Below are 24644 nucleotides of genomic sequence, written 5' to 3'. Positions count from 1 at the left end.
TGATATGAATTATTTGTTAAATGATTTTGTTTTGGACATTAAAGTGATTACATACATAGTAGCCTACTGTCAAAAAACATTGTCAATTCAATAAATAAATTTACAGTAAGGGACGGGTTACAGTGCACATATCACCTGCTGCTACACCATAACACTATTTAAATAGGACTTACAGTAAAAGATAAAACATGGCCTTGTGGATAAAATAATTAAAAGGCATACCGTTAACATTCAAGTTGTATTACAATTGTGGGATGAAGTACCAATTACATGGGATATATATTTGTTTTAAAACCTTTATTGAAATTTCTGCATTTCTAAATAGTCACCAGTAGAGGTCAACAAAGCTTAACCTCTTTTTTAATAGGCTAAAAACTAAAAACATCAGCTCATACTGTAGAGATATCAGTTATTTTTTTTTTTATAAAATACTGTGATTCATTCAAAATCCTTAAATGCTCTCTAGCGTTTCAAAAAGGTGTTGGAAATTGGCAGAGCTACGGTGGGAAATGATGTGACTCCATGAATAAGAATTATCAAGGTGTAATTTGTCCTCCCTTAACAGGTGCAATAAAGCTGCTAATCAAACAGCTTTGATTAAACTGCTAGTTGGTACACACAGCCCTGCGAGGTCTGACCGGGGAAAGTAGTTTCAATCACCTGTGTTGCTGTTTGGTAGGTGTGCAGGGGCTTTCAAATGTGCGCTTTGACAATGCTATCCCTTATCAGTATTGGCAACCTCTCATTGATTCTTTCAACCACACAATGTTACCAAACACATGCAAAGCCAATTTCTTTCATTACAGAAGAAGGAAGCTGTTTGTTTTCTGTTTAACATTTCTGCGCAAAATTGCTGAGGACCCGAGTCACTCCAAAGTAGCTAGCGCTGTGATATTTTGTAGAATACTAAATGAAAGACAAGCAGAGAATTAGACCGACATACATCATGGGAAAACTAGATGAGCAAAGTACATCATTTCCATCTAAAGTGATAGGGATTTGGTACGATGTCAGAACATTTTCTATATATGTATATGTATATATATATACACATACATTTTCTATATATGTATATGTATATATATATATACATATATATATATATATATATTTATATATATATATATATATATATTTATATATATATATATTTATATATATATATATATATATTATATATATATATATATATATATATATATATATATAAATATATATATATATATTTATATATATTTATATATATATATTTATATATAGTGCACTCTTAACAATGTCTTTGATTTGCAAAGAAAAATATGCAATTTGTCATAAAAACAAGAGTCTGCTCTTGCAGACTTGATACAATATGACACGAATTTCCACTGCCAGATTATGGATACAGTATCAGTATGTGATGCGTATTTCCATGTGCAGTGAAAAGCTGCTTCTCATAACGCTCCAGTGTTTATAGACCTGTTCTGTGAGACGCCCAGGAGAGGGCGACAGAGGGACTTAAAAAGAGCAGGTACAAAAAAAGTTTAAAAACTGATAAACTTTTTCTGAGGAGTATTTTGGGAGTTCTCTTAATCAAAGCACTGAATAACTTATTCTTTTTTTTCTCTTTCTTTTCTTGAACAAACATTCACAGTTCACACCATGTCATTTCCTCCTTAGTGCTCCTCCTGAGGCATCTCCTCCGTCCCCTCTGAAGACTGCTGTTCCTCTTCCAAAGCCTCCAAGTTCTGGGTTTGTCCCGCGTCCTGTACCTCCTCCAGATCTCCCCTGCCATCTGGGTCACTCTTTGCTACTTCATTCTCTGTTTGCTCACAGTCCTTGTCCTTCTCTTCAGCTTCTTTCAGACTTGCCGGCTGTTCATATTTGAAAACCTGGTCTATGTCCCCATTTTCTTTTGGGCTGTACAGTTCACAGGGGGACAGTAAACTCCCGAAGGCTCCTGCCTCCTCTCCAGCTGATCTCCTGTGAAGTCTCGTGGGCGGTCGCCTTTTGAATGATAGACGTGCACGAGACTGTGTGGAAAAGACAATTTAGATCATGTTATTAAACTCAATTTTAAAACATCAAGACAGCTTAGAGACAGCCAAGAATCTATTAAAAATCTATTTATTTATATCATCAAACTATTTCTGTTAACTGTCAAAGCATATGCGTGAGAGCACTGCACAAAATGGTACCTAGGGACTCTAACTAGGCTAAGGGGATTACATCTTCAATCTCCCTTGCAGCAGCACTCATGCACTACAGGGGCATCTTGGTCCAGATTATCCAACACCTGCTGAGAAACACGTCAACGGGGACTGGGACTATGTGACCGGCTGTGACGACACAGCCCTATTGGCTAATAATGTGAGAAACACATCAGTGGCCTCAATGTGACAGCAGCTGGTGTTTGTCATTTAGTGATTTAGAACTCTGAATGTGCAAAAGCCCCACGCAAATATATGAAATATAAAAGTACTAACAACTCTAAAATTAAAAACAGATTTACAAATGCTTACAAAAATTCTAACTGGAATAACATGATGTAGGATGCTCTTCAACATGACACAAGTATACCTCAAAAGTCCAAATGCATTATAAGGAGATGTTGTAACAAATAGTTCAGATCTATTTGTCCTATATGTCAAGCCAATGTGCAGCTTTGCACAAGTCCATATGTTTACCTTGTTGAAGCTTGGCAGTGGGATGCCTTCAGGAGGGCTGTCGAAGCTGATGGGATCCTCCTCTTCACTGGACAGATGTGAGGACAGCAGGGTGGAGCTCAGGGGGCTCTGCGGGCTGCAGGGTGTGATGGGGGACAACGGCACCGGCTGGAGCTTCACCTCAGGACTCTTGGGTGAAGGCAGCAGAGCAGTTGGTGACAGAGCAAGATTGGCCTATAGGGGAAAGGAAGAACCTGAGTCCTGGACACTATAGTCTCTTTAGTACATTGTTTTATAAAAATATCTAATTGTAATACAATGGAATTTAAATGTATTCAAACAGCACTTTTCAAAATGAATTTATACAACCCTAAAGTGAGATTGTGCCATAAATTCATCATTAGAGTCATTATATTAGGAAATATAATAAAGTGAAGGAAGATTAAACAATGCTATGGTACTTTAAACATGGGTATGTTATTAACATATATAAATAAAAAACAGGAATTATCCCACCTTAAAAGTATACAGGTGTGCACATAGAACATTGTTCTGCTTCACCTGTCACCTTCCTATTTTGAAAACTGCTAGAAGTACGGCCTGAAATTCTCTTTCAAGTGTCACAAGCAAAACATATTCACACTGAGAACTAAAGTACATAAAAGCTCAAATGAGTCTCCAAACCCACTGTTCAAGCTTAGAGTAGAGTATCCTACCTGCACTGGGGAGAAGAGGAAGAGGGAGAAGCGGCAGCCCTTTTGTCCCATGGCTGCCCACCGTGTGAATTGCTAACTAATGGAACGATAATGGCGAAAAGAAGAAAGGATGTTCGAGCCTCACTAGAGGCTGGACGGCCCATGATCCCATTATCTCATTTAACTGAGCCGATTGTGGCATGAGTGACAAGCTCTTCCCCTTTTTCTCAGCATGCACAGGCTCAGGCACTAGTGTCAACTGAACAGTGGGTGGCAGTATTGCTTTACATTATCACAATGTTCTGATTATACAAACTCCTGGCTATTTCTGCTTGTACACTACATCCTATATTACCAAATGATTGGTCAGGCGAGCATTTGTTTTGGTTCCTATTTCCCTTGAAAATTATTATTATGATGAAAGATGCAGCTACCTGAAGTTTCTCAATAACGGAGGAGTTCTTGATCTTGACTTTAAAGGGATTTGGTGAGACGTTAGTTTTCTGCAAGAGAACAGTCAAACCAGAATTAATTAAAAGAAAGATTCACAAAATCATCACGAACCGCATTTAAAACACGGAAGACTAATACGGACATACAAGCACATTTCCCAACAAAGTGTTAAGTCTAAATGATGAAGATTGAATCAATTAAACTACTTTTTATGTACATGTTTGAGATGTATACATTTTTGCACTTTTGTTGTGCTTTCGATTTGCCGTAATTTAAAGATAGGTTTGTTTAGTAGTTATTTCACTGGTAGAAAAACAGCAGCACTAACACTTTCCCAATATTTTAGGCAGAAGAAAACATAGTGTACTGTCGCCAAATCAACTGTGTTAAAATTAAATTGCAATGACAAAACAAAATAATTTCAAGTCTGTTTTCTGGAGACTTCCTTTGTGTATCAAGAAGACAGATTAGTAGCACATGTATTCAGTAAAAGAAAATAATTACTTACATCCGATTCTTCATTATCATCTTTTTGATTTTGCAACTTTAGGGAACATGGGGGTCTTCTTTGAAATGGAAACTAAAAACAAAAGGAGGAGATATTGTGAATAAAATCTTTAAGTACAATCAGTCCGTGTGTAATCACAAACGTCTCTACTTAAGTATGTATAAATAAGGTACCTCGCCATTTGAGGTGGGCATTGTTAGAATGTGACCTTTGAACCTTCCAGCCAGCTCAGCCACAGATGGCTTGGAGGGAGAATCCTGTTGGAAAATATATATATTTGATCCAACAACTGAAATACTTTTAATAAAAGTCTTAACATATAACATATGCTTGTCACATTTTCAAAATATAGTATTGTGTAACTGTAAAACTTTCCAACAGAAGTTTTAATGAATACAATACATATACATGCCTTGTTAGATGAGGCACACAAACAGTATGACGTTATTTAGGGTCAGTGACTTGCTTAACAAAAACAGTATATTCTCATTAAACATTGAATGTGCAGGCAAGCATTTTGTAGCGGAATAAGGAGATGTTCTAAGATAAAGAGCATGTTTCACTTCCCTCTGAAAAATGCAAATGGGTTAAGAAACACAGCAGGGAAGAGGGGGAATATGCAAACAAACCAAAAACAACTTGGTGCTGTTCTCGGAGGAACTCGTCTCTCATCCTGCTAAAGAGCATATTTTTTGGCTTTGGACACAGGAAGTGAGCCCCTCTCTCCACAGCTGTTCAACATCACCCTGCAGCCTGTGACAGGAGGGACCTGTCCTTGCAGCTTCACACTGTTATCACTTCTTGGCCCCTTTGCTTTCCGTCTCTCCCACTATTCCCAAGCTGATTGCATCCCTCCTCTACGCTGCCCTCTAATGACCATTCACTCACTCCACATATCTAAGGCCTAAGTGATAAGTAAGCTGATGTATGAAGGCTGTAATATGCACCAACATGCATGAGCTGTACCAGCTAGGACGGTGCAGCTTCTCATGCATCATGTAGCCATAATTTAATGATTTAAAATGTACGGTAACTGCTTACGGTGCTCCTCTCTTTCTCTTTCTGTTTTAAATTATAGATTTAATTTCCATAATACTTTTATTGATTACTAAGAAACTCATGGGTCTCCTCACAGCAGGCAATCCTGTCAGATTGCCTGCTGTGCACGCTCAGTTCCCTCTCTCTCTGCACTGTTGCCCATGGAAACATGGATCTCCCAAGCTTCCCAGATATACACACATTCCACATTTTAATCACAAGCTTTATTTTCCTTTTTCCCCCTTGTTCTCAACATGACCTCACCACCTTGCTACCGCCATCCAAACGTATTACAGCATCAGATAGCCTCTACTAATGCTCCTCTGCTCCGCCTCTGTGTCCTAATCCACAATCCCAACCCTTTTCCTGAGTTCTCTTTTCTTATCCGTGATAAATAGTAATCACCAGCGACCACCCACCCTCCACACCATTATTTCATAACCTTTAATTGTTTAACTCTTTCCTGTTCTTCAAAAACAAATGCCTCCTTCAGAACAAACACTCTAGTCACAACAGTGCAGGCAAAGGAAGTGGGGCCTCGATTTAGAAGAAAATCAAGGTTTCAGTTTTTCTGAAACTTAATTTAAATGACACACAGGAGAAAGATCCCCCAGCTCCCTCAAACATACAATCATTCATTTCTTTATTCTTTCCAGTCAGTTACTTTTATTCCTAACATATGGTTTGATATTATGTGAAAAGTATATGCTGAGGGTGACTTCCATGATGTTACTGTTAATTTCGGGGATGAAATTTAGTCATGTTCAGCAAAGATGACATTTTCCATATTTTGATTATTTTAGAAAGTATTAGTTACTTGCAAATGTGTGAGAGCTACATGGATATTTAAAAGGCTTCAGCAGCATTAAGAATTCAACAGCTTTTTAGTTTAAGAAGAGGTCATTTCAGATCCATTAAGATCCTTCAATGAGTTCTTTCGAAGCGAGCCCTTATCTTAATGAGCTTCTTCATAAAAAACGAAAATAACGTCAGACTCAGATTTAAACTACACTGACCACGCATACAGAATATAAGGTAAGAAATGCAGTTTTACACATGTTTAGTTAAAGTTACAATGTTGGAGGAATGTATTACAAGTATCAAAAACTTCCACTGTTACTTCAGAACTACAGTCTAGCAAGGTTTGTTGTATGATTTTTATCTGCTATAATTTAAACAAGAATCTTTAACAGAGGCAGTGTCAGCAGCCTTACGCAAAATATACAATATATAAAGTAAACTAATATGAACTAATTGCCTGTTTGTCTGTGTTTTTTAATTGAAAATATCAAAACAATCATCTTTTTCTCTCAGTTAAACACTAACTGTTTCACTCAGATGACAAAGGACACACATTATTTCAATGAGCCATACAAGGCCCAGTATTGCACATGTTTATCTCAGCTGGGACCCCAAGCTCTGTGGAAGAGTGGGAAACTGTGGTTCACTACAGGAGAGAGCAGAGCAAACGCTATTTCTGGGGCTCGAGGCCTGGGAAAAAGCCCCAGAGCTGAGCAGGCAGCCTGGATCACAGCTCTGCTCTGTAACCCCTCAGCTCCTCAGAGAGTGTCCCTGGATATGCTACACCACATCTTAAAACATACTGTAATCTAGCATACAGAGCAATGGTACATGTCTAAACAAGGAAACGTATTATTTTTTTTAAAAGAAGGCTTTTAAAGCATGTGATTCAATGTTCCAAAAATGGGCCTGTGTTGACACTTAAAAGAAACAAGCTATTTCTGAACTCTGCTTTCCATGGAAACAGATCCTTGGATGTGGCTTGCTTTACACAGTTAGTTACACATACAGTACAGACTTAATGCACTGTTATCAAAAAAACAAAAAAACAAGAGCATTTCCATTATTATAAGCAAGACAAAAACTGTAAATTTATGGGAAAATATGGTGTGGTTAATGCACAGATAATACTTTTTTAGTGCAGTACATGGGCACCAATGGTTTTCTTAGTTTGTTTTCCCTCCCCAGACACTCATAGGGCTTCAGTAGTTGCCAGAGACTTTGGTGTCCCTGTAGTGTTGGTATCAAAAAAGACACTGACAAACAGCAATGCATACTTATTCCCCAATGTCACAAAAATAATGCTGCTATAAATCATATAAGAAATCCTACACAAAGTGTCTCTAAATACCTGACAAATCAAAGTACTTAACGACAATGATGCTCTAATATCGGAAACCAAAATACAGAAATAAAGAAGTCTTGCTTTTGAATTAACAACATTGCCCACAACAATCTTGTACAAAGCGAAATAATAAAGGAATTATTCAGCCACAAAATTACCTTTTGTATATCAATTACTCAACCCGTGTAACCTTAAGTTCATGAATAAAACTTGTATGTTCCTGCATGCCTCCACAGTGAACAAAGAATCAAAAAACGGAGACTAAATGGAAGTAAATGGTGGCAGTGTTTAACAGCAACTATAATAAAGCATTAATTTACAAACTGTCATACAACTCGTGCAGTATAATCCAAGTCTCATATATCCATATGCTGACTACTTCACAAACACATTTTTACTAAATGATAGAGGTCTTGGAAGGGGTGGACAACTCTTTATCATCTTATGATATATATACATCATAATCGTACTGTCCAGTCCTACTGAATAGAACTGTTTAAAGATGTAATCAGCGGTTTTGAGCCAATGTTGCTAAAAAGAAATGTTGACCTCCAAAGTGTGTGCATCCTCAATGAGCTGTGTTTGGATAAGACAAGGTTAATCCCAAGTAACCAGCGTCTTACTTTCCAGGCTGTGGCTGGAGACACGAGGTTAACTGTATGACCGGCAGATGTGGAAAGAGAAAACAGAAACCAACAGATCACACAAAGTCTGCTATTGTCCATTCCTGTTCCCAGAGGCAGCGGAGAAGAAGCACATGATATTAGGCTCAGTGAATCCTAACATATCTGCTTGATATAACAGCGATGATCAGAGAGCAACAGACCATGTAATCTACCATGGAACTGATAAAGATGATGTTTGGCTCAGGATCTCTAACCCTGCTCTAGGACCTATCAATCCCCATAAGCTCTCGCTGGTGAGCCACACAAAGTGGAAATATGTTAAAGTGAAGATAAATAAAGCCCAAAAAAGCACAGTTGTTGAGCAAGCGCTTGTTCAATAAGATAACCAAGCGTAATGGCTTCAGTTTCAGTCTGCAGACTCTGTTTTCACAAGTAGCGTCTTCTGCCAGGGGGGAAACCATCAGACAGACACCTTCTCGCTTGCTGCCTTTCCAGGAAAACTTGATGTGTTTTTGGACTGGACCTTATCTGAATATGTCACTTTTCTGTGTGTGTGTGTGTGTGTGTGTGTGTGTGTGTGTGTGTGTGTGTGTGTGTGTGTGTGTGTGTGTGTGTGTGTGTGTGTGTGTGCGGAAGTACACTAGAAAGACCCTCTATCAGAGGGATGATGTAAATGGTCACCCTCATTTACAAGACATGCCCCTGCCTCAAGGAAAATGGGAGGTGCTGCAGACACAGGCTCGTACTGTATGGTGAAGTATGTTATAAATAATAATCATCCAGAGAGAAGGAAAACAAATCCAGATGACCCCTGAGAACACAAAGCTGCTGATGAAGTTAGAATTCCACAGAAAGATCACAAGACCAAAATACGTCTTTTTTCTTAAATGTGACAAAAGCAACAACAAACTAGTCAAAACACTAAAAGTCTTTATAGTTATGCTATTTATCTGCAATTGGAGAAGCAAATTATGAAGATATGAGAACAGAAGATAGAGCCAGGCACTGTGATATTTCAATGTGATAACTACAGTAGCCTGCTAAATCTGAACTGCCGTGCAATGAAAAGGCAGCGAATGGAGAGTGAATGATGAATAACAAAAGATATCAAACAATGTAAACAGCCCACAGCAGACAGTACGTCCTCCAAGTGTTTGAACCTAAGCAAGTAAACGTTGATACAAGCATCTGTCGGGGATTCTACTTTGTGTTCTGGTATTCTCATCCACTCAGATCCAGCGATTACAAAGACCAAAACCATCTGGGCTCAGTGGATCAGATGGTTAATTCAGTGAAGACCTGCACCTTCCACTACAACACTATGTAGTCCCTGCAGAGATCCATCGCCACAGGGTTTGGCATCCATCATCCATGGCAGTCTTAGGACATTTCATACTTTAGTATTAAATATTCTGCATGCAACACTCTGAAAGGGATCATTCTCCATAATGAGTCGGGGTATTTAAATACTTGCGTACATTTTGCTGATAACATTTCTGTCTTTTTACTGTAGTACATGTTTGAAGGCAGGGCTTTTACTTTTTACACATGTTGCTGCTTTTACTTAAGTTAAGGTTCTGGTTAGATAGGCTTTCCTATAATGGAAAGGTCAAAGGTCACAGTCCGTTTCCTAAGCCACTCAATAGTCTCAATAGTACTTATTCGGATACGGAGTTATCTTGGTTTCAATCTTCCAAAAGATTAATGGGTTTCTAAAATGTTTAAACTTGCAGCATGCACCTGCCTTATAAGCCTAAAAAAAGCTAACCTAAAAATCTAGTTCTTTCAAAAAATGCGAAACCTGAGTTAGAAAAAAATGGTACTTGCAAAGTACAAGCAGCGTGCACCACTTAAAGTGTTTGCCCTCCTTTCTGCCAAAAAAGGAAATAAAGAGCATGGCTTGACGCCAAGTTTAGAAGAGGGTGGTTGAGGAGGTGCAGGCAGTATGGTTTAACTGTTCTGCAGGGAGTTGTAGAAGATAGATGTTTTTTTGAGAGTTTGTACTTTCAGTTCTCAAATTTGGTCTGCACGTATCTCACATTTGTAAACTTTATACTGAGTAAATTCAACATGTTTGTCAATCTGCAGATGTCTGAGACAGCTTAAAGACTGACACAGGCTGCCTCAGTCTACATGTGTTCATCCATGACATAACTTCCTTCAAAGCCAACAGCATGTGTGTTTTTTCCTTTTACAGATCACAGCGTCCTCCTCACTATCTTGTCTCTCACCCAGGCTATCTCTCTGCCCCACGCACTGCTTTAGACTGAAACTCAGAGGTGCAGGCCTCTAATCCCTGATGGCAGGACTCAGAGAAAAACACAATTCACGTATAGTATGAGGGTCTGTAATGGCAACACATTATAACAATGTTTAAGAAAATAACCAATAAAACTCTGCAATAAAAACAGCTCAAGAATTATGAGCATTTATAAACCATTTAATTGATCGTAAAGGTGCACATATCCTCCAACGAGCCACACAGGAAGTCAGCTTGGAGATGGAAATACAGGCAACATACCAGAGAGTAAAACTCAACCAATACGATATTTTAGATCAAATTCAGGATGATCACACATTTACTACAAACTATTTTAATGCTTCAGCCATATATTTTCTTTGATAAAGAAAATATGTCTTCTGTTTGTAAGAGCCTGCTGAAAATGTTCCAGCTTGCACTCCATGTCCTCACGTTCAGGGTACACAGTGTTACAGAACCACATTAAAGTTAACAGTTTGAGTTTTCACTGTGACTATGTCCACTAAACACATCATGTGCATCCTTCAGGCCTATAAAACATGTTGAATGCATTTCCCACTTTAGAAAATATTTGCAAAGCCATATTTTTGCAAAGTGCATTGTTTGTATTGACCATGCTAACTGTGGATATGCATTAATGCCCACTGCGGTCAACAGAAATCAATATCACTTCAAATTATTCTTAATGCGACTATAAGTTACTTTTGTGATGAGAGTAACCCAACTCATATGGAAACAACACTAGTTCTAGTTTTCACACTCTTACTGTTATCACCAGGGAAACTAAAGTGAAACAGTGAAGAAAAACTGCAGTAACTTCAGTGAAAATATGAATATTCAGCAGAAACTATGCACCTCCTAATGTTTGCTTCTCTTTCAGAGTAAAGTGCTGGTTTCAAAAGAAAACAGAGTTCAGATTCATCGACAGAAGGTAGGAAACACGCTATAGAGATAATATCAGAAAAAGCTTATGTAGTTTGCAGGAAGCATCAGTGGAGTTGTTTTTCAAAGTCACATGACGTGGTTTATCCTATCATCATTATGTGCTCTTCATCCAGCTCATCTCATCATGGCTCAGAAGCGCGTTTTAATCACGAGACTTTAATGAATTGTATAAGCTGTAAAATCAGATAACATCTGTACATTTTATACATACTGCTGAACAAAAATCAAACCATAACTGTACCGTGACTTAGAGAACGGGTTTAAGTTTCGTAGGCTTTCCTTGATGCTGATGCTTTACATTCCACTGAGCTTCATGGTCAGTTTGATGTCTGTTTTATGTTAAGGACAGAGTGAACCATTCATACTGCGCTGAAACACATACAGCCTAACGTAACGCCCTAACATAGGGCCACATTTCTCATGTTTATGAACTATTTGAATAATAGAAAGGCTTGGATGGAAATGGTGACACTGTCAGGCCATGGGAATTTCAAAATAAGGGTGTGTGTTAAAGATGACAATATGTAGCGATGTTTTCACTTTGCATCGATGATATTGGATGCTTCATCCTTTAATCGATACATCGTTCCATACCAATGTATTGTCACACCCCTAGTCATATTAACACAAGGCTTCAAAGGATGCTACAGTACTCTTATTTATTTACCGTGACACTGGACTATATACTTGGTTCTAATGGTGCTGACTGTAGTACAGGTGGTAGTTGTAGTAAGGATAGAAGTATTTTGTTAAATAGTGTGACACTATTTAAGTGACATACTGTAGAGCAAAATGGGAAAAAACTGACTCATAAGTGTCTGGCTGGTACAGACTGAGTTCCTCTGTTATTGGTCTCTAAACTTTACTTTGGATGACATAATAAATGTGCACACCATATGGTTGGCAAGGCAATCCGAAATACTCACTCCTCCAGCTGTGGTGTTGTTTTTCCATCAAAGGAAAACCACCAACCCACTACACGACATGCACATACAGTACAAATCCTCAGGTGCATGCACACACACATGACACACGAGTGCAAAACATTTCCAGGGTGTCTACTGCGTAGCTTGTCATTGCAACACAGGAAACACAAAATTTAAGAATTTCCATGCGTCAATCTGTTTTTAAGGCTTGCTCAAGGTAGTTGTAAATGAATGTTTGTGAACATGAACAGCTCTTTCATAAAGCTAGAAACAAACTGACTGCATGATTTAAACTAATAGGTGATGTCATCAAAGGGCAAAGTTAACGCAGTTTAAATGATGGTGAGTGTGAGACTGACTTTACAGGCTAGTTTAGCACTTGTTTACAGGTGCTTTAGGCAAAATGCTGCATACAAAAATACCATCCAATCAAACTCAAACCGAGGCTGCAGCAGACGAGAGAGTCCCATTCCCAACAGCGGGGAACATCTGGGAAAACTGATCCATTTTAATACATATTTATAAATACAAATACGTTTTAGGATTGTTTACTGGTAGGAATTCTGAGCAAATAGGAAATGACAGTAGCAACGTGCCTTTGTACAACCAGCTGATTTCCCTTTACTATTGCAAGATTCAATAAGCATTGCTTGGGCTCACTGAATCTCCATGCAGAAGGAAGCGAGCATCTACTTATGGACGAGACGCTTGTGCTCACTCGGTAGAAAGAAAATAGTTCCTACATGAAACTGCTTATAACAAGGTCTGTGGTCGTAACCATGTCACTATTTATGGAAATAGACATTGATGTTGAGTTTTCAAATGTATTTTGAGCACCACAAGTGCCATCTAGTTCCATTATATTAGAGAGAAGACAGACATCTCCACGGGCGATTTCTCCAACACTTGTCAACTCACATAAAAACAATCTAGAGTATGATGAATAGCACTACAGGTAAGAGGAGAAATATGTATTTTTGAATTTGGGATGGACTGTCCCTTTAAGGTTTAAACCACGATGGCTCGCATGAAAGTGTCACGTGTTACCTGAACCATCAACAGCAATGTGTTTCTCATTTAATTTGAGGTGAGAAATCACTGAGCAATAAGCTTGAAGTGAAAACTGAGCTTGTGAGATTTGGGCTGGGTTTGTGAGGCTGCTCTAAGAAAAAGTTTGGAATCACCAATAATAGTTGAACCTGCTTTCTCCATCTCAGTATTATAAGCGTAATCGTGCAAGTTCAGGTTAGTTTTTTTCTCTCTCTCAAAACAGCTTTATCTCACAGAAACTAACTATAACAGAAGAATGCCCCCCCCCCACTCTATATTTTTTATCATTATTTTATCATTTCCAGATCTGGCAGCAGTTCAAATTATTTTCTATAAATTTTGGCAACAGGAAAAGAAGAATAAGGTTATGAATACAAGCTGACCAGGCCTAAAGCACATTTTAGTCCTAACGTTGAATGGTGTAAGTATGTGAGAGTATTTCTGTGGCACATTACTAATATGCTCCCTCACATGCTGTGGGGAAGAACATGGGCGTTTCTCTTCCTATTTGCCGCATGACATTAAATACTGAAAGAAAGTTGTTAAAAGTCAGAGGGAACAGCTTGTTTTGGAGGGAGGAGGCAAACCCTGAAGGAAAAACGGACTTGGACATGAAGAAGCACACTTTGTTTTTCTTTTTTAGCTTCAGTGCATGAACTATTTGGCCTTTGAGAAGTGAAAGCATGGCTTGTCAGCTGAGGGTACGATGGGTGAGATATTGCTGATGTTCAGAATTCCCACCCATAGACAAAATTAGGCTTACAGTGAAGAAAAAATCTACCCATGGCTTTTACTTCACACATTTATCACAGCACAAACACTGGCTCATGACAGATGTTGTGTCAGCTCTATTTCCCTCTACTCACACTGTGGTTAGTTGTTATGAAGTCACTACCACAAACCTGCTACTTATAAACCATATCAGCCTGAGCCAAACAGGTACCATCTTTAAGGTACAGTGTGTGTGTGTGTGGGTGTGTGTGTGTGTGTGTGTGTGTGTGTGTGTGTGTGTGTGTGTGTGTGTTAATAACAGAAGAACCACACCCTCAGGAAACAGAAGTACAGATATCCTTTCACAGAGTTTAAAATGTAAATGATGGGAGTAAAAAGTTAGTATATCAAAGTTATGAGGTAAATAAAGTAAAGCTCATTAGGAACACAAGAGTAGAGAGTAGCAAACACAACTACATGTGCATAGTACTTCATAGGTGTACTAACACAAATGTAGGGCTGCAAATAAGGTAAAAAAAACTGTGAAAAATGTCTTGTTCTGTCAGTCCAAAACCCGATATTTAGTTTAATATGATATAAAACAGAGAAACGCAGAAATATTGGAGAGGTTTAGAGGCTGCATTTTCTGCCATTTGTTCTGGAAAAATTGGTTTGTCGATTATCAATATAGAAGCCGATTAATTTTCTGTCAATCAACTAATCGACTAATAGTTTCAGCTCTACACAAATGCAATATTATTATTTGGTAAACTGTCTCACAGACAGGCCATAGTCCCTCCAGACATATCACAGTAATAACACAGACCCATTAAAAACACTATTCAGTTACTCACTGAGCTCCAATGATGTAATGTTTTCACTTCAACCACACATGGCTGCACAAAACCACATTAAATGTTAAAAACATCTGCTCAAGTGGCCTAAAAGTACAGGATACAACAGAGAACTACGCTCAGACTCATAGAGTTGTTACCTCCATCCTGGGGAATGTGCCAGAGATCGTCCCCTCTTGCTTTTTTTCTCAGCTTTTCGGCCTCTTGGAGCAAACTGCCTGCTAGTTGTGAGGAGACGGAGGAGCGCAGCGAGAACAGAGAGCAGCTCTGTTTTTATATCTGGAGCCAAATGAGCCTCATGGACGAGGAGGAGGAGGAGGAGGAGGAGTGGAACTTTAACGCGCATTTGGCTCCGTCAGCGCTGTCAAGACAGTCATGATAAAATAAAATAAACCTACTTCTGCTAACGACTTTCAAAGTAAAATAAAAAACTGCAACGGCTGCACTGTATTATTAAACCTTCGGGCCTGCATACAACATTATTGAACATCTACTGTATATATAATGTACATGTGTATTACCATTGAATGGATACAGTAACAATTTAAAACCTTGTGGCCGTGCACGCTTTAATGATCGTTGCAAACGAGAAAACATAATTGGATAAAAAAATTATCCGACAACTTTGTTATTCTCACTTCACTTTTCCATCAATTTACCGATCAATCAAAGCCGCAGGCCTGATGTCTGTGAGCACAAACTTTCAGGCATGTATGTATACTTCTGGCCACAACCAAATGAGTTAAATCACTCATGCATTTTGCATTTGCCAGCTGATGGAAAACACCTGCTGTGACATCATTGATTGAAATGTGGCCAGATAGCAACAATTTGAAAGTGTCGATCCACAGTACAGTGTAGTACCAGTTTTCTTTTTATCTTTCAAACTTTAAATGCACTTTCTCCTGGGAAATACCTATAGCCTATATGATACTATTTTATAGCAATGTGTTTTTTCCATTTTGTTTTATTTATACTGAATGAAAAAATGTGTTTGTATTCAAACAAAGTATATGTATGGACAACATGAGTCAGTAAATAAAAAGTCAAAAGAAATAACTAATAATTTCCCTCCATACTTGTAAATATTTATACTTTTATTTTGAAGGCAGTATTTCCTTGCTGGCTGTCTTGACTCCGCTGTGTAAGGTGAGCATCACCAAGTACAAATCTATAATTGGGCTCTAGAATAAAATTTAGATTAACAAAAAAACATCAACATCTACATCTTCAATATCTACAAGCAAAAAAACAGTTTAAATATCAGACATTCAGCCTTGACAACAGAAAAAGGAGACATTAAAGCCTGCAGGATTTTCATTATAAATCCAGGCCTACATGCGTGCATGTCTGAAATGCCGGCACTTTAGGTCTCAATTTCCCCCTGCAAAGACTTTAACAAGTGCATTGTAAGAGTTGGCTTTCACCATTGTATATTTCTAATGCTCCCTGTTCTCTTCCGAAAGTATTGCATTTGGCAGGTTCTCTCTGGTATTCCTATAACGCAAATCCAGGACACTCACAGCTGGAAAGCATGTAAATAATACTATTAGCTGCTTTTTTTTGTCTATTCTCATTTCAATTGTTCATGTAAGGTTGAAAGATATTTAAGTACTGTATCTCTGTTGTCCTGCTCGGGGGCAGGATGAAGGAGAGTCAGTCACTTAAGTGGTTTGTGGTGTAGAAATGTAGAGACTCCATCTAATGGATTGGTTTCTAACTCACCAACAACACACAACACAACTGCAGGAAAGATCCTGCTGGTATATAGACTACACAATATTCTTTACATTATCTTAGTCAATAGTCAGGATGGAGAGGAACAATGTTTACTGGCCTAAATTTGGTAAATTAACAGCTGAATATGCTCTGTTTCTGATCCTCGTCAAATCCTATCATTTTTATTTGACATTACTTCCATATTTTGTTTACTTGTCAAATAGCCTGAAGCAAGATGTGATCTAGCTTCAAAGGTTTGAAAAGGACGGACAAACAGGTTCTGTTTAGAGAGTTTACATTTGTCTGTCAGTAGACCTAATGCCAAACACTGTTCATGAACAAACGTACATTAGCCTCCAAATGGCAAGGCACTGGCAATTTGGAGAAAGAAGCAGGGCATCTGCAATTCTGTGTGCAACATGGTTCATTAAACAATGGAAACTGTTTACTAAAAGTTTTAGAAGGGGTGATGAGAACTTTCATAAATCAAGCCTATTATTAATACTATTATTACTGCCTTTAAAGGCGTCTGAAAGCACTGTGGGAGTGCCTGATGGTTTGCAAAAGCCAAGGACACATTTGTGTTTGTTGTCTCACTGTCACCCAGCTGTGACATCAAGAGCGCAGAGTGAAAGCGAGCTGGCATTGGCACACGCCTGGCTCTTTGTGGCAGGGAGACATGATTGCCAATGGGTGAACTAGACTGACCATTTCAGGCTTATCACACATTACCTTTGGCCACCAAATTCCCTGAACTCTCCATTATAGCAGCTTTCACAGCAAACATTTTCAGATTGGCAACACAGTCAGCTGGGAAAAGCTTTGGGTTTGGGGAAGGAGGAGAGGGAAAGGATGGCACTGGAGGCCATGTAGATAGCAGCAAGACTACAACAGAAACCAGCAAGAAAGATAGTGAAGCCCTGCAGACCATTCTCCTAACTAACCTCCATTTTAATGAAGCTTCCTGTGGCCACATGCAGGGACAAGCAGGCTCAGGGAACCAAACAGGAAGTGAATATGTGTTACTGATAATTTGTGGAAATGGGCTTCAAGGGGGAAGCTGATAAGCTGATTTCTTACAGGGAGGAGTGAAAACAAGAAGTTAAGTTATGTAAGTTAAGTTAAACTAAAAGAGCAATGTTTATGAAGTTTGAAAAGCAACATTTGACCAATCTTAAACCAAGGAAATGTTTGTTATTGTTGTAATTTGTCTTTGAACATGCATACATATACAGCTTGTCTGTGCTGACAGCAGAAGTCCCAGGCTCCCCCCTCTGGTGGAAAAGACCATTACACTGACTGAAGTGACGTTGACATGTCTAGCTGTGTCAAAAAAACATTTATATCCCTGAAGAGATCCACTTAAATTGGAGCAAGTTTAATTTGGGGATTAATGCAAAAGAAAAAAGCATTGACATTACAAGGTTAAAATACATCCAGTGCATTCAATAACTATACTATATTATAAATAATATCAAAACAATCAAAACATGTTCAATTGTGGCAGACACAGCCATCCTAACTCTTTGCTTGCAATCTTTTAGATTGTTGTTATTTCTTTTCTTTTAGTTGTGTTTTGCATGCCTGTGCACTATTTGTTTAATTCTTATCATTGTAATTATATTTTGTATATTGTGCATGTCCATATTGTTTTTGTGTGCTATAAGTGCTGTACAAATAAAGTTATTATTTCTATTATTATTAATATTATAAATCAGTTTAAATAGGTTTTGTGTGTGAATTATAAACATATAACATATAATTAAACCTTTATTTCATCAGATGATTACTTGTCAGTTTTAAATAAAATAGTAGTAAGCTATTTTTGCTCAGGAATCTTAATCCTCATGAACATGAACACCTTTTATTTAGAACTATTTGTAATATTCGAATAAATCACCATCCAAAAGATGAGAGGAAGGTGTGTGCAGTCATGACCTGAAAAGTTGAGTCAAAGCAAACAAACTGTGTATTATATTTCTATTGCTGAATGATTTAAGGTGATGTGAAGAAGGCCCGAGGGAGGTGTTGACAGCTGCGGATGAGCCGCTCACAAACACTCTTCATTATCAGTAAAGAAAATAACCAAGAGAGGGGTCATGCTGCTTGCTGATCTTTCCCCAGGTGATGGCAGGATGGTCTGTGGCATATACGCTTTGACCCGCTGCTTCAGCTCCTCTAGCAGAGATGAATGGCTCTATGAAGTGTCATGAGGATAAGTCAGCCCACAGCGACTTTGTCTCTTTGTATTTGTGCAAACCAAGCCCCGATGATTTATGGGCGAAATCTTGACAGTTCCTTTTAAAGAGACAGAACCTGGAAAACTCTGAGTTTATTTTGGGATTAGACGACGTTCAGGTTAAAAATAGGCTACATACGTTGACGTTACCTTTCTTGCCAGAGTACATGAGATACAAAAGGGTACAATTTCTAATCCAAAATGCAACATCAAGAAGAATTGTACAATGGTGTCAAGATTATGCAAGTGGAAGCAATAAAAGCAATAACCTCTGCCACTGCTGACAACCTAATATATTTTTTCCTCTTTGAAATGCACTTAGAGCAGCCATTACTTTGAATATGGAGATGCAGGGACGTTGGCCGCCAGCCTAAATCTAACTCAGAGCCCAGGTAATATAATAGCTGTGTCAGATTACATGATGGTTGGCACGTACGCAGCCCCAAAACCTCAGGGCTCAGGTGGCCTCACACAGACATCAACTGTCCTATTTTCATATTAATCTGCTTTTATGAAGTTTATGTTCCATCTATTCACTGGAGAGATGGTACACAACACTGTAAACACACACACACACACACACACACACACACACACACACACACACACACACACACACACACACACACACACACACACACACACACACACACACACACACACAAACATCACACAGGAATACTCAATTTCAGATCTGCACAACTAATGGGCCACAGCTAATAGGTTTACTCATTTTCTTGATTTATGAGAACAACAAACGAACCGTCTGATAACAATTGTTCACCATACATTAAACAAATTCAATCTTACAACAGAATCTAGTTGAGACTACAATTAAACTTTATAAATGAAGAGTCATTTCAAATGTGGCTAACGTCATCTGTCATTAACAAAGAGGGATCTCTTATTATTCAGCGCTGTGGATTGATAGTAATTGTTTGATAAGCGCCAACAAATAAAAACATAAAGCAGCAGCACACAATGTTGAGGTAAATATTTTTTGCATGACACTGAAACAGGAAAATGTAAATGGTAATTATTTTTTAGTTTGGAATCCACTGAATTCCTATTTTCTTGACAAAAAAAAAGGAAATGTGACATAGTTGAAAATCATCATCCGGTCTCTGTGAACACAATGCCACTGAGTAGGTGCAGTGGAGCTCTCAACCCACTCATACAATAAAAGGAACAAACATTCCTTCTCAACACATCTTTATCAAGTTTCCTCTTTAGCTGCAACTCTTGAAGCCTGCAACTCTGTCTTTTTGAGGAAATCAAACAAGCCTGTAAAAACACTTCTCAATCGAGGCCCCTCAGACCCCAGTCAGGCTTTCATTCAGGGTGGAGATGTGGTCGATCACGCAGAGCTGTCTCTGGCCGCGGCGGGCTTGTCTTTGCCGCTGGTGCAGCAGGAAGAGGCGTTTGGCTGCGGCCCTGTACTTCCGGGACATGAGGTTGTAGACGACGGGGTTGATGGAGGCGCTGAGGTAGCAGAGCACCATGGAGGCCATGTTGAAGTTCTGGCTCAGCATGGCCGTGTCGTAGTCGTCCACCTGGGCAAAGAGGTTCCTGCCGATGTGGTAAGGCAGCCAGCAGATGATGAAGGCCAGCACCACCACCACTGAGGGGATAACAAAGTTAGGAGAGGGAAATTAGTTTTATTTAGAACGGGTTTTAAGGAACCGTTTAACATTTTAGAAAATACGCTTTGTCCCCTGGATTCAATTTACTTACTTATACTGTATCTCTCAACAATAACATTTGTAGAATAGCCTGTTGTTAAAATAAGATTGTTGTTTTTAACAGCCTTGTCCACTTCAAACCAGTGAGAGGATCAATACGCACAAGTCTGTAAAATAACCAATATTATTCTAACTTTCACAGACCATAATGTATTCATGTTGGTCTTGTTTATAGTAATAGGCTGATTAAGAAAACTGGTTTCAATCTTTAAGTACGTATATGATCTATGGTCTTTGGTCACCCTTGACATTTATTAATGATCATCAGCAATTAACATAAAAATAAATTCTCTTTTATCCCACGCACAAACAAACACACACACACTCGCGCGCGCACACACACACACACACACACACACACACACACACACACACACACACACACCACACACACACACACACACACACACACACACACACACACACACACACACACAACCTCCCTTGTTCCCTTAAGTGATTCTGCAATTAGCCTGCAATTAGCCACAACAACAATGAAGTCACATTTTCACAACTCAGGGATGTAAGCAAGCTAATTAGATCAAATACGCAGCAGAAGTGCTGAGAACAAAACATGTCACAAATCTAAAAAAAGAACAAAGCTTTATTTAGCCATAAATCGCAGCACTGGGTGAGGTCACTGAGTCACTGGTATTGATTAAGGAGCCCTGCAGATACAATCACCATCAATTTGTCTGATGAGGGCAGTAGTTTCTGTACGGATAATAAATGTCCATTCAATAAATAAAAGAGAGGTGTATCTGGCCTCCATAAGCCTAATTATTTATGAATTAACAGTTATCTATAAATTGAAGACCTACATCGTGGACTCACAGAGTGAACAGATGATCATCCAGTGACTCCTGAGTTGTGCGACACCAGCATATTAAGAAGAAGCCCAGGACTGTGGGAGCATGTACATTTCCATTATGGTTGATTTATGAAGTCCTTTGATGACAATCCAATTTGGGATTCAACAAATGTGGATACAAATGGCAGCAAGCCTGACAATATGAGCATATGTTCAGCTAATGAACAGCATTAATATCCGCATCTTGATTAAATATTTGGATAATTCAGATGGCCCGCACGGTCCCTTACTATCAAACAGGGTTTCCTGCCCAGTATGCCAGAGCTGCAAATTAGGCCAATTAGTATGGGTAGTGTCAGGACAGGATTATCTTCCGACAAAACAGAATACGGAACACAATGCCCTGCAAAAACACTTACAGAGAGCTGGATTTAACAGAAAAGGTTAAACTGCTTTAGGTTTTTAAATGTAGTACGCATTAGTTCTTTATATGAAAACTAAAAAAATAACAAAAGTTACATTTTCTATAGCAAACACACACAACAGAGTCAATGCAGAAAACAAGAAATCCTAGATGCTACAGTAATCTGTTTTTTGCTTGATTGTGTAAAACAGATGGATTTCTGGTTTAGGGTTTTTACTGACAAAGAGAGTTTTTTAAGATTAATTATCTGCCTTTTTAAGTTCCTGTCAATGAAAAGCAGAGGAAGGTTTTTGAAAGCATGAAAGAAACACATGTCTGCACTCACCCAGGATCTTGACTGTTTGCCTGTGGGACCTTTCACGGGCCAAAGCACAGGGGCCTTGCAGGTCCATTTTGCTTTTCCACAACTTGCATCCGATGGAGCCATAGAGGAAGATGAGGCAGAGCATGGGGCAGAAAAAGTAGGTAGTGGACACCCAGAGCATAATGTGCAGCTGCCCGGAGCTGATGGCGTAGTTGGTGTGTTTGCACTGCCCAGTATTGTAGTCCGGGTGTGTGTCATTGTCGTACTCCACCCCAACCAGGAACAGTGTGGGAGCAGCAGACCCCAGGGCGAAAACCCACAGGGCGAAGATGATGTACTGGACCCTGCGTCTAGTCACCACCACCTTGCTCCTGAGGGGGAAGCTGATGGCCAGGTAGCGCTCAATGCTCAGGGCCGTGATGTGAAGGATGGTGGCCGAGGTGCAGCCCTCAAAGATGTAGTGATAGAAGCGGCACACCACCTCCCCAAACAGCCAGGGCACATACTTCCACAGGCGGTAGAGGTCAAAGGGCAGGCAGAGGAAGATGATAAGGTCGGACACCGCCATGCTGGACAGATAGAGGTTGGTGGTGGTCTTCATGTCCTTGAAGTGCTGGATGATGAGGATGGTCATGGTGTTGCCCGTCACTCCGATGATAAAGATGAGGATGCAGATGACAGTGACAGGGATGAGGGTTGAGGTGGGGAACAGGGACCCCTCATAGTGGTGGTCGTCTATGTTGTACTGGTCCATAGCCTCTGCTCCGCCAGCATGAAGGTCCACCTGGGGTCTGGTCCAGGGCATGCCAATCTCCACTTAGTGCTGGCCCAGCAAAGTGGGAAATCAAGACTCAACAAGCAGCTGAGGAGAAAAAAGCCACAATAGATATGATAGGTAAACTGGTGTTTTAAAACATAATAATTATCCCTCCCTAACTACACATTATGTAGACTTTACATTTCTGCTGACATGCTTTATAATTTGTATTAAGTATTTATTTTAATTCCAGGCAGCTGTTGGTTTGTATTCATATATGTAAATTATGAACACGTACATGTGAATACTACAGATAAGTAATTCATAACAGTGATAATAAAGTCTGCATTTTTTAGATTATTGTTGCAAGGTATGGGTGTAAATTCAAATTATTGCTTTGCTTTTAATAATGTAAATTCTGACAAAGATAACTGCACAATCTATCATTACACAACTCAAGTGTCTACCAGCAGAAAGGAATACAATAACAGTGGATGCCTGGGAAAAACATATATTAAAAAATACAATAACATGATTGTTAGAAAAATTGTTTGCTTTAATATAAAATAAAAACAAGTTGTTGTAAAAGAGCTAACACATGCATGGTATGATCCTTTCACTTCAACTCTAAAATCCCAAAACAACATCCTTGTGTAAAAGAAAATCGATGGTGGTGACTTTACCTTTAAAACTGAACAGGATCTCTCAAATCTTTTAACTTTTTCTTGGTCTCTGTTGTGTTGCTGTGTGTCGAAAGAGAGCAGCAGCTGCAGCAGGAGGATCTCATGAAGTGGCAGAGCTGGTCTCTGATGCTCAATAACCGGTGGAGCTCTGGTGAAAGATGAAGAGAGGAGCACCTCCTCCACAGTATCCTGAAGAGTGTGTGTGTGTGTGTGTGTGTGTGTGTGTGTGTGTGTGTGTGTGTGTGTGTGTGTGATCTTCGTAATCAAATGATGATGAGACGGATGACGGTAAAAGGCATAGAATGGAGGGAATAAGATTTGAGGGAACCCCCCCCACCACTGCTGCTCCTCTGGGAAAATAAATGTAGATTGAGTATCATACTTATCTGGATTAATCATATATACGTACATAAGAAAAATACATAAGAGGAATATAACATTATTAATGAATGAATTAATGTATCAATCACTAAAATCCCAGCATGTTTGCAAAGCTGTCTGAGAGTAGTCACTGAAAAATGTTTGCTTAATTGTCCACCAGGCCCATCTGTCTTTCTGCTTGGCTTCATCACTCCACACACCCACCAGCTCATCTCGTCCTCCTCGTCACCCTCATGTTACCTATCAGGCTTGTTATAATAAACCCAACTTCAACAATGCTGGTTAAAGAGGAATGGCATTCTAAGAATTTACATAAAGTTAAGTCTGAGGTGTAAGCAAGCCTAAAAAGGTCAGAAGTTTTGTGAGTTCTTCCACCTGGTTTTCAATATTAGAAAACAAGCTTTACTTTAGTGTGACCTCCATCAACATAGTGCACAGTGTTCTTGACTTCACATCCCACTAATCTTTTCATTTTAAGGTTTTCAGTCTGATTTAAAGTTTTGGAGTGAGAAAAAGTGTGCGAGCTCTGCAGATCAACGACAATGTTGCCATTTCTGCCTCTGTGTGAATTGAACTGTACTTATTTTTTTATCAAGTCAAAGTTCTGTGTCGTGAACATGAACAGAAGTGTATTTTCAGTTCCTGATCTACAGGTTTTCCTATTTTGTGTCAAAAGAAACATTAGTCACCAAAGCCCAGATCACCTGCTGGATGAGCAGCAGTGTGCTCT

At 39.1% G+C, this 24644-nt stretch overlaps 2 protein-coding genes across 4 annotated transcripts; both read right to left on the bottom strand.

Annotated features, from left to right (window-relative positions):
* Nucleotides 1-1264: 1264 nt before the first annotated feature.
* On the bottom strand, nucleotides 1265-15174 carry LOC115017757 (capZ-interacting protein). Of its 3 annotated transcripts, XM_029446443.1 has the most exons (6): nucleotides 14995-15174; nucleotides 4472-4555; nucleotides 4299-4370; nucleotides 3772-3840; nucleotides 2664-2876; nucleotides 1265-2009 (listed from the first exon to the last, which is right to left on the bottom strand). In XM_029446443.1, the coding sequence occupies exons 1-6, from the start codon at nucleotides 14998-15000 to the stop codon at nucleotides 1653-1655; spliced, it is 801 nt and encodes a 266-aa protein (XP_029302303.1). In that variant the 5' UTR covers nucleotides 15001-15174; the 3' UTR covers nucleotides 1265-1652. The 3 variants fall into 3 exon arrangements, with proteins under 3 accessions (XP_029302303.1, XP_029302304.1, XP_029302305.1); XM_029446444.1 differs by lacking the exon at nucleotides 4472-4555 and having other exon boundaries at nucleotides 14995-15173; XM_029446445.1 differs by lacking the exon at nucleotides 14995-15174 and having other exon boundaries at nucleotides 4472-5722.
* A 4951-nt stretch (nucleotides 15175-20125) lies between these two features.
* On the bottom strand, nucleotides 20126-23575 carry mlnr (motilin receptor). Its single transcript, XM_029446718.1, has 3 exons — nucleotides 23534-23575; nucleotides 22115-22955; nucleotides 20126-20433 (listed from the first exon to the last, which is right to left on the bottom strand). The coding sequence occupies exons 2-3, from the start codon at nucleotides 22896-22898 to the stop codon at nucleotides 20126-20128; spliced, it is 1092 nt and encodes a 363-aa protein (XP_029302578.1). The 5' UTR covers nucleotides 22899-22955; nucleotides 23534-23575.
* Between the last annotated feature and the right edge of the window lie 1069 nt (nucleotides 23576-24644).

Source organism: Cottoperca gobio, chromosome 13 (genome assembly GCF_900634415.1).
Source record: "Cottoperca gobio chromosome 13, fCotGob3.1, whole genome shotgun sequence".
Lineage (NCBI taxonomy): Eukaryota > Metazoa > Chordata > Actinopteri > Perciformes > Bovichtidae > Cottoperca > Cottoperca gobio.
Note: the sequence above shows the minus strand (reverse complement) of the source record. Positions and strands in the feature narration are given on the sequence as shown.